Source organism: Microtus ochrogaster, unplaced genomic scaffold (genome assembly GCF_000317375.1).
Source record: "Microtus ochrogaster isolate Prairie Vole_2 unplaced genomic scaffold, MicOch1.0 UNK38, whole genome shotgun sequence".
Lineage (NCBI taxonomy): Eukaryota > Metazoa > Chordata > Mammalia > Rodentia > Cricetidae > Microtus > Microtus ochrogaster.
In genome coordinates, this window is record NW_004949136.1 from 3,124,476 (window position 1) to 3,135,199 (window position 10,724).

General features: G+C 54.6%; 2 protein-coding genes across 2 annotated transcripts in view; one reads left to right on the forward strand and one right to left on the reverse strand.

Moving 5' to 3' along the window:
• Positions 1–229: 229 nt before the first annotated feature.
• Tmem240 (transmembrane protein 240) lies at positions 230–5,902 on the forward strand. Its single transcript, XM_005368682.2, has 4 exons — positions 230–575; positions 864–970; positions 4,868–5,076; positions 5,150–5,902. Exons 1-4 carry the CDS (start codon positions 519–521, stop codon positions 5,296–5,298), a joined length of 522 nt encoding a protein of 173 aa, XP_005368739.1. The 5' UTR covers positions 230–518; the 3' UTR covers positions 5,299–5,902.
• Positions 5,903–5,978: 76 nt separating this feature from the next.
• Positions 5,979–10,724, reverse strand: part of LOC101981063 (ATPase family AAA domain-containing protein 3) — a 20,873-nt gene continuing 16,127 nt past the window's right edge. Inside the window, exon 16 of the mRNA XM_005368683.3 lies at positions 5,979–6,663. Within this exon, the coding sequence (XP_005368740.1) occupies positions 6,514–6,663 (150 nt within the window). The 3' untranslated portion in view covers positions 5,979–6,513. The remainder of the gene's footprint in view (positions 6,664–10,724) is intronic.

Consider the following 10,724-nt stretch of genomic DNA (forward strand, 5'->3'; position numbering starts at 1 on the left):
AGGCCAAAAAGAGTTCAGCGTGGCACTGGGCAAGGAGATCGGATGAGATGGGGCAGAATGTGGAGCCGAGACCGGAGGGGAGGGGTCTGGGCCTGCGTCGCAAGGATAGGCGTGGAGAACCTCGACCCTGGTTGCTGGCGCGGGGCGGCGAAGTCCCTCCCCAAAGGCGGAGGCAGAAGGAGGAGGGAGGAGATAGTGAGGAAGAAAAGGAGGGAGGGAGAAGCCTGGAGGAGGGAAGGGGGAGGAGGGAAGGGGCCGCCGAGCCGACCGCAGGGAGCCGGGCACTGGGAGCACCGGAGGGCGGAGCGGAGCGCGGCCAGCGACGGGCGGCGAGCGAGCGACCCTACAGCAGCCCCCACACCTCCGCTGCCTGTGACCGCGCCTGCCCCCGGGGCCCACGGCGGCCCGGCGCGCGAGCGCTGACCTCTGCGGAGGCGGCGCGGGCTCAGCATCGGGCCGGGGCCGGGAGGGGCACCGGGGCCGGGGGGCGGCGCTCCGGCCCGGCCCGGCCCCGCCCGATGTCCATGAGTGCGAACACCATGATCTTCATGATTCTGGGGGCGTCGATCGTGATGGTGAGCGGAGGGGCTTCCCGCGCGCGCCCCCTGCTTCAGCCGCCCGCGCGCGCGCCTTCCCCACCTCGCTTCCTTGTTTACCTGCCCGCGCGGCCTGCGCTGCCCTCCGCGGCTTGCCCTGCGCTACCCTCGCTGCTACCCTGCGCGGCCCTCGCCCCGGCTGCCCTGCGCTTCCCCAGCCGCCCGCCCGCCCACCCACCCACCCAACCCCGGCAGCCCGACGCTCCCACTCGGCACCCTCTTCGGCCCGGCCCACTCCTCGCCCTGACCGGTCATGGGCTCTTCCAGGCCATCGCGTGCTTGATGGACATGAACGCGCTGCTGGACCGATTCCATAACTACATCCTCCCGCACCTGCGGGGCGAGGACCGCGTCTGCCACTGCAACTGTGGCCGGTGAGTGCGCCCCGGCTCTAGGCACTACACGCGTGATCACACTTGTGCAGCGGGCCCCGTTCGGCTGGGCCGCAGAGCCCAGAGCTGAATAGTGGGGGCCGCTTCTGCCCGCCAGGTGCTGGGGGAGGGGTTGCCAACGGGAACCCCAGATCAGCCAGCTGTCTCTCTGGGAAAAGAAGCATGACTGAGTCTGTTAGAGACCCTTTCCTCCAGTTCCTTTAGAGAAAAGGCTGCCTGGTGGTGGCATTTTGGGCCATGGAGCCTCCTAGTTCAGGGCCTGGAGGCCTGAGAGCAGCAACCCTGAGTAGTGCCCACAGTGGAAGACAGGAAGCTGGTTAAGCCCGGGACAGTAGTCTTGCCTATGACCCAAGTCTTCCTCTTGGGTCCCCTGTGTCCACGGCAGGCGAGTGTAGGAGGTCAAGACAGAAAGGGCCTACCTTAAGGAACACCTGCCACAACTGGTCATGTGCAGAGAGGAACTGAAGTAGGCTGGGGTTTGTTCAAGGTCACAGTGAGACCCACCACACCCTTCAGGGACCCCCCCCTTCGGTGCATGTGTAGTGATAAGTCTTCTGGCCTTGCATGTTTGTACGTCCATGTATGAAATAAACATCTTCTCATGAGCCGCGCATGTGTGTACTGTCTGTGCATATACATGTGCGTACACAGCGCACTCGTACATCCGCATGCACTCATCCCAGAGATGCCCTCATGCGATAACCGTTGTCCCCGCGGGGCAGACCAGGAGGACGTGGACCGAGGTTACACCACTAGGAGAGAGTGGGGCTAGAATCACAGAACCTCACTTCCTCACCCCAACCCACACTTCCAGAAGTCTGCATACACAGGGCCTAGGGTAGGTGCATGTCTTCTAAGAGCTTATATGGGTTACAGGTACAGGCAAGTATGCGGCAGATCACGGGCATTACAGCAAGCAGAAAGGGATGTACACACGTACACACACTCACATGCGTTGGACATGGTAGGAAAATTTGCCGTGTGGCCACACATTCCCAGAAAGCCCTGTCCTCCATCTTTGATATATCAGGAGGGCTCAGAAAAGACATGAGGTTCCCAGGGAATGTCTGTAGGTGAGTCCCGAAACCTCCCCAAGACAGAGTCCACATCCTGGGCCCAGTCACCGGACCCATGAACACTGGGAATGGACACAACATATAGGGGCTGTTACAGCGTGTTTGGTTCAGCGCTGTCTACGACAGCACACTGAATGGTTTACCTGAGCACAGAGGGTGTGTTCTTAGAGCACATTTACATAGGTTACATATGTGCATCTCATGTAGCAGCCAGAGTACATGTGGACTCATGTAAACAGACACCTGTAGAGTGGAACATGCCTGTGTGTGCAAAAATGTGGAGAGCCACATCCTCCTGTGGACAGTGTTTCTGCGTGTGTCTCTCTACATGTATGTGCTTTGTACACAACTCTACATACAGGGTATGTAAATTCGTTGTACAAAGCACTTTTGTATATTGGTTACATATATGTGTATGTAAAGTACATGTATATAAAACAATATACAGTTCAGTGTGCTCAGGGAACATATCAGAACATCTCAGCGTGGGTGCAGTGGCGGCAGATTAGTTTGCAAACGGGTTATCTGTGCACATACATGTACACACGTGGTGTCAGCAGTTTGCCTGTGTGTACATACTTTGCAGAATAACTGTACACATGTATCTGCCTTGTACATGACTATCTGTAGAATTTTAGACAGAGAACATATATGTAAACTAATGTTCTGAGCAAAGCACGCCAGCAGGCAACCTTTGTGTGTACACACAGATCCATGCACATGACAGCATCCCACAGAGAGAGGGTGGCTGGTTCAGAGCTCGGTGAATGTGCATCTATGTGTGACGCACCATGCTCATACCCGAAGTGTGCACAGTGCATGGGTGTGGGGCTTGTGGGGCCCATGTCCGCAGTATACACACCATGTCCTGTGCATGCGGACAGCGTGTATACTGGACACGCAGTGACCTCGAGTGGACACATGGCAGCATGTGTCATGAAGGTAGGACACATGTATGTACATATCACAGACATTCATCCTGCTTTCGTTCAGAAGACCTATGCCCCTGCCTTCAGGGACTTGGTGTGGGATCCGGAGGAGCCAGGCCAGGGGAGGAGCAATTGTAGATACCCACGCTAACTGTAAAGGCACAGGTCATAACCTCTAACCCCTGGACTCCTAAGGCCCTGGGTTGTCTGGGACCCCACCTTGGCCTACTTGTAGACTATCTAGGTTTCTTCTTGCTTCCTTGGTAGCTTCTTCATGTTTCTTTTCCTGGAACAGCTACATATTGGGGGCAGTTCAGAGGAAGGATGTGGAGGCCCAGGCTGACCCAGCCCCCACCAGAGTCTGTGACACGCCCCCCCCCCTGGTCTGGAAGCACTTCTGCCCCCAGGGCCTGGTGCAGCCATACTTTTGTGCCAGGATCAATAGCGTCCATCCATCATGATGATGGACAGGGGCTGTGCATGAGATGATGAGTGATGGCTGCCAGGTGTCAGTCACAGTAGCTCCAGTAAACCAGCTGAGGGCTGGCAGCCTAAGCTTTGCCCGTGGGGCTTGGCCAAACTATAGACGGCAGAGTTAGCCCCTGGGTTCCTAAGAAGATCAGAAGAGGACTTGAGGAGTGTCATTGCTGCCCCTTCCTCTCCCTGCTTACCTGGGCTTGGGTTTAAAGATATCAGCCCCACTGTGAGGAAGCATCCATGTGACCCCTACTGGGGCATCAGCAAATGGGTACAAGAGAGGAAAGAGTTTTTATCTGGGGAAAGGCTGAAGGTCTACTCTAGGCAGACACAGGTTCCAGCCTCTCACTGAGAGGAGGAAGAGGTGCAGGTTTAGGAAGCCAGAAGCTATTTTCAGCATGCATTTGAGGTGTCTGTAGAGCCCACGTGGAGACTCGAAGGCAGCTGGAGCTCCTAGCAGACATGGTGGGCAGTAGAAAGAAGGCCCACCCACTAGTGGCTGTGGAAGTAGGTGGGCCAGGAAAGGCAGCTTGATAGCAGAAGCCCGGGCAGCCCTTACACTGTCAGGAAGACCCCAATGGTACTCTCGACATCTGGACTGCTGGCTTTGTGGGGTTGGACACCTAAAATGACAGACAGGACAGAAGGACTTCCTCTTGGAAGTTCAGACATCTCTGAAAGGGGGATCAGCCGCCAGGGGGAACCATACTGGAACTCAGGCGCAAGCTGGGAGGGTCTAGGGCATGAAAGCAATGGACAGTTTCAGAACCCTAGGACAGGAAGCAGAGGCAGAGAGACCAGGGCCAGAGTGGGTGCTTATACCTAGAAGGCTCTAAAACCTGTCCAGCATGGACCTGAAGAGCTGAAAACGGCCCATTATAGGAACAGTACATGGACGATAGACATGTGGGTCTGTGATGGGCATGAGTGAGGAAGGAAAGACTCCCAGAGCCTCCAGAAAAAATGAGCAGCGGGTAGATACTGAAAGCCAGAAGCCCAAGACAGAGATTGTGGAAGAGCAAGAACACTGTTCCTGTAGGTGGTCTCCTGAGAGCAGCCTGTGGGGGCCAAGAGGCATGTCCGGAGGGCCTGGGTTACTGGGCTGTGCTGGGACCTTGGTAGGTAAATGTGAACCCTGCTACAGGACTTTTGGAAGGATGGCCTGTTGTGTGGAGCAGCCCTCCCAGCTGTTTCTACTGTCCTGTTCTGCCAGGTGGGGAGGGAGTGCTATTTCCCCTCCCAACTCAGCACACAGGGATTGCTTCAGAGAACTTCCCAGGGTGGCCCATAGGAGCCAAGTCATCCACTTCGGGGTCCCCTAACCAGCCCAGCACAGACCTGGGGAAGGCTGGGCCAGGGTTGGCAGGAGAGGTGCCAGCCCGCCCTGCCGCCCCCAGGCATCACATCCACTACGTGATCCCGTACGACGGGGACCAGTCGGTGGTGGACGCATCTGAGAACTACTTTGTGACAGACAATGTGACCAAGCAGGAGATCGACCTTATGCTGGGGCTGCTTCTGGGCTTCTGCATCAGCTGGTTCCTGGTGTGGATGGATGGCGTCCTGCACTGTGCCGTGCGCGCCTGGAGGGCCGGTCGGCGCTATGGTGAGTGCCTCGCGCTGCTGCGGGCACCACTTCTGGCCCAGCCCGGCCACCTGACTGCCCTGTCCCCCTGCAGATGGCTCGTGGACCTGGCTGCCCAAGCTGTGCAGCCTGCGGGAGCTGGGCCGGCGGCCGCACAGGCCCTTCGAGGAGCCCACAGGGAACATGGTGCACGTGAAGCAGAAGGTCTACCACAACGGCCACCCCAGCCCACGGCACCTGTGAGTGCACGGGACTTGGGGCTACTGTGCACATGTAAAGGGACCTCGTGGACGCTCAGCTGGCGAGACGGGACTGCGGCCTCAGGCCCAGGGTATGCTGGGCTGTGGCCAGCTGGGCTGTGGCCCTCAGGCAAATCCAGTGGAAGGTGCTGTCTCTTCTTTTTATAAAGGGGGTCGGGTGGGGGCTGGGGTCGGGATGGCCACTGGGCTTCAGGGACAGCAACCTGGTTTCCACAGTGAGCAGGACACAAAAGCAGGCTTTTAGAGGTGCTGGGGCCGGGGTGGTGGGTTCACAATGGGGACAGGCATGGCCTGGGTCACGCTAGCCTAAGGCCACATCTCATTGAAAGCCACTGTTTCCTGTGCACCTGTTGTCCATCCGTCCGTCTGGAGGGGAGGGGTGTTGTCAGGGGCCGGCGCCCATCTGCACACGGGAGCATGTGCATGGGGCGTGTGGGACTGGAGGACTGGAGGGTGGGACTGGAAAGGTGGGCCCCAGCAGCAATAAAGACGCGGTGGCCCCAGGTGTTCCAGCCCTCACTGTGAAGCCCACCCTGCCTGGCCAGTAAATTCTCCAGAAAGCTCCAGCCTCTGCTTCTTCCATCACCCCTGACTCCAGGGGCTACTGGGGGCTCCTTCATCTAGATCCCCCCATACACATACCTCAGCCAAGGGACAAAAACAGCAAATCAGTCACAGTTTTATTAGAGTCTGGATTTAAAAGGTCCAGTCCAGGGAAAGGTGGCGCGCTGAATCCCGGATGCCACCGGCCAGGGCCAGTCTAGCACCAGATCCACTTCACCAAATGAGGACTGGGCCAGTTCCTGGCACAGATGTGTACAGGGCAGGAGCAATGTCCAGCAAGCAGAGGCCCTTCCTGCCGTCAGCCTGGTCCTGCAGGTCCGGTCCTGCTGGCACAGTCAGCCACTGGCCTGTGGCACAGCACTCAGCTTCCTCTCTTCTCTGACCTGGGCTCGAAGATTCCTGGGTCTGCCTTCCTCCGCCAGCACTCACGCTGAGAGAAACAGACTAGGAGGTGTGGGAGGCAGAGAAGCTGACACCACCTGCATCCCACAGTTGGGCAAAGGCATTCGGGACAGTGTTGGCCTCTCTAAGAGGCCAAAGAGGACAGGAAAAGAGAGAGGAATAGTGTGGTCAGAGGCTGGCTGTCCTCGGCCAGGTGCACAAGGCGTCCAGGTCCAGCTCGGCAGCTGAGGAGTCAGGGACACGGTGACTTGCTGGCCTCAGGGTTTGGTCTCTCTATCGTGAGCCACTGCATCTTCTGCTGGTGCTGCTGAACAGCATCCTGGACACGAGCATCCATCATGGCCTCCGTGAGGACCCCATCCTCAGAGGCATACGCCATGGCCTGGTAGGAAAGAGGGCACAGAAGAAGAGCTGGCTGCTTGCACAGGGAAGCCCCAGTTCCTCAATCTGGACCCAGAGGCCCTAGGCCATGGCACAATGGGCATTCCTGAGTTTATCAGTGGATTTATATCCCCACTGCTGCTTCTGTTGACTTTGTCAATGACTTTCTAAAATGAAAGCCTGAACAGTTGTTGCTCCTCCACACACAGATAGGCAACTCCCTCAAGACGGACACAAATGCACCTCAGAAGCCCCTAGCGATTCTGGCTCCATTTTCCAGCTCAGGCAGACACCAGGTCACACAGCAACTACTCAGGCCAGGTTGTGCAGCTGTGTACCTTACAGGCCTCCTGCGGCTACCAAACGATGTCAGGGTGAGGTTTCTCTAATTAGAGCCAAGTGGTACTCCCTGGCTAACTGCTCCTCTTGGTGTCTATTCATACCGTGTGAGCATGCCCCCTCCGAGGACGGCACTCCAGGACCAGCCAATAGGAATCGGAACTAGTCAAGTAGTACCCTTTAGACACTATAAAGGACCAGGGCTTGCAGGTGGCTGAGACCACACTTCTGCTGGTTTTCTGCTTGAAGCAGAGCATGTTCCAAAAGGCATCAGCAAAAAAGGTATGGAGAATCCTGAAGACGAGGCCAAGGGATTCTCATAGACACTGCACAAGGAGAAGTAGGGCCTGGGATGCCCGAATACAATGAAGAAAAAACTGCAGGCAGAAAACGTTCCTCCTCGGGCACCAGGACAAACAAACCCTACAGAAACAGTTCTGCCAAGATTGTCACCTATGAGGAGATGACAAGTGGAGCCGTCAGGAACAGATGACCTAGGGTCCACTGTCCTATTAGGATTCACTGGGGAGGAAGACTTGGCCCTAGAGCCAGACCACTAACTTTGCGAGGTAGTCGGAAGCCATGGATAATCTTTTCCAGCTCGACCTCACCGAAGGCCAAAAGTAACTGGAGCCCTGGTTGGATGGACAGGGCGGCAGCCCTCTAGTGACTACATCTTGCCAAGGACCCAGCTGAGGAACGGTAGAGCCGCACGGGCTCATCCACCAGCCAGCCTAGGAACAGGTGAAGCACACTGGAACAGACATCAGGGCTCGTGCTGTGGGTATCCTGGGCTTGACCCGGGGTTACAACCAAGCCAAGGCAGGGGTAAACAATGCTATGAAACAGAGCCAAGACTCACAGCCTGCTAGAGACAAGGGTATGGTGCCTCTGCTCTATCTTGCAACTTTTCTGTAAATTCAAAACTATTTTTAAGTTTAACTAGGGCAACGGTGCACCTGTGGTCCCAGCTACTCATGAAGCTAAGGCAGGGTCGCTTGACTGTGATGTTCAAAGCCAGGCTAAGCAATGTAGCAAGACCCCAGCTCAAAAACGAGTAAATAGGGGCTCAGCAGTTAAGAGCACTTACAGCTCTGACAGAAGACCTAGGTTCAAGTCCCCAGCACCAACACTGGATGGCACACAACCACCTGTAACTCCAGCTCTAGGGAAATCAATACACACTTTTTTGTTTTGAGACAGGGTCTCTCTAAATATAACTCTGGCTGGCTTGGAACTCACTATGTGGACTAAGCTGCAGACCAGCTGCCTGCTTCTGCCTCTGCTGGGATTAAAGGTGTGCCGCCACTCCCAGCCTCATGTCCTCTTCTAGCCTTGTAGGCACCAGGCATTCATGCAGCACATGGATACACACAGACACTCCACATATACACAAAAGGGCAAGGGAAAGGGACACTCCCTAGCAGCTTCCACACTGACATCAAAGCCAGAGGCAGACGGCATAGGAACCTAAAGTCCACCAGGCCTGATGAGCAGGGCTGCCAAGTTCCAGAGCCTGAGACAGAAGTGCTGACAGCTGAGGCCAGCCCAGTCACAGAGCAAAACCTGTCTCAAATAAACAGAACAGAAGCCTGAGCCCAGCCTGGTAGCTCACACCGTGATCCCAATTCTCGGGAGGCCAGGGAAGGAGAGCTGTAAGATCATTCAACGCCAGCCTAGGCTACAGAGTGAGACCACGTCTCAACAAACAAGGGGACTCCCTTCACTGCAGAACGACAAACCACGGCAGCCTTCTTACTTTTTATGACACTGGGGATTCAGCCCAGGGCTGAAGACTCGAGGCAGACACTACCACTGAGCTACATCCCAGCTTTCATTTCATTTTTAAACTGCAAGAGGATCTCACTGCATTTCCCAGGCTGATCTTAAACTTGCAATCCTCCTGGCTTAGCTTCCAAAGTACTGGGGTCACAGGTGTGTGCACTCATATATTTTACTTGGCAATGGTTTCTTAAATGTGACATTATAGACAACAAAATGAAAAAAGGAGATAATCAGACTCCACCAAAATTTAAAAGTTTTGTACACTAAGACAGAGACAGATGCTTCTCTATGAATTTGCAGCCAATCTGGTCTACACAGCAAGTTCCAGGCCAACAATCAAAAAATATTAACAGGCAGGCGGATCTCTGTGAGTTCGAGACCAGCCTGGTCTACAGAGCTAGTTCCAGGACAGGCTCCAAAGCCACAGAGAAACCCTGTCTCGAAAAACCAAAAAATATTAACAAAAATTAAAAATAACAACAAAAATAAAATAAAATACTCTACAGAAGAAAACATTTGTAAATCACACATCTGATAAGAGGTTAATATCCACATTCTGCAAGGAGAGGTGTTCCTACAATTCAAGAAAAAACCCACAACTTCAAGACTGAAGGAGAGGGCAGGGTTAAAAGCACTGGATGCTCTTCCAAAGGACCCAGGATCTCAGCACCCACACAGTAACCCCAAAACCTCAAATGTAACTCCAATTCCAGGGCCTCTGATGTCCTTTCCTGACTTCTGCAGGCGCTATACTCACGTGGTATGCAGGTGTATATGCAAGCAAAAACACACATAAAAATAAATAAATAAAAGAAAGAAACCAGGCATGGTGCAAGGGCAGGAATTGCGTTATCCTGACATGCATGGAGGATAGCGGCTGCAGAACAAGAAAGTGTATTTGTAATGTGAAAGCAACAACAGCACACAGGTATGTGTGCTATTCTACCTAGGCAGCACCCTGGGTATCCTCCTGTATCGCCCATTCCCGAGAATGGCCTAGATGGACCTGCCTTATCCACTCTGACCAACCACCCAGACAGGACCCTCAGGGAGCATCCCCAACTCTCCCCTCTAAGGCCTTTATTTGGACTGTTGCTACTCTCTCTGACAATACATTAAGAGAAAGAAGTGAGCTGTCTTGGTGTAAGCTTTCTGAGCCAGGTAGCCTGCTGGATGAGCTCAGTCTATCACCCCATATTTCTGACATCCTCCTAGGAGATGGATGAGAGATCATCCTTCAGAGGAAGGCATTTCCCTGACATGAGGGTACAGAAAGAGTCCCTGGTTCCTTGGAATTCATGCGTGAAACACAAAAAGCTCACTCGTGCTGTCTGCTGTATGAAGACCCAGCAAGACCTTAACCTCTATTAACCAGGAAGGAACCCTCTTCAAGATCTGACTGTACTGACGCTGACCCTTGTACTCTGGCCCCCAGAGCTGTGGGGAGACAGGAAACAGTTTCTTGGTTACCACACTGCGCTAAGCTCACTGTTCTCCACCCTGGTCACAGAAGGGTGCAGTCTTCAATGGGAGATGTACATTGTAGCAGCTACGCTAGCCTGTTTACACTAATACCATCCCTGCTGCAGCCTAATTAGGACTGTCCCCCAAAGACACTGCTAAGCTTTAGTGGCCAGGCTGTCACTGGTTACAGACGGTTGGCTCAAGGACATGGTGAAGTTGGCACAAAGGTTGAAGTGCCCATAGCACCCCCATTCCATCAATCCATCAACATGGCTTGACATCACCAGGGGCTGAAATTCCTAAACTGCCCTGGCCCTGCTATGGACGTTCCCTGCTGCAGGAACACGGAGCTGCGGCTAGGCAGGTTCAAGGGAAAAAACAAGGTTTGAGGGAATGACAAGGCTACTGTGGCCTATGTACCTTCACCAACAGCATCCTTGTCTAGTCTAGGAGGGAACATTCCTGCCCCCTCAC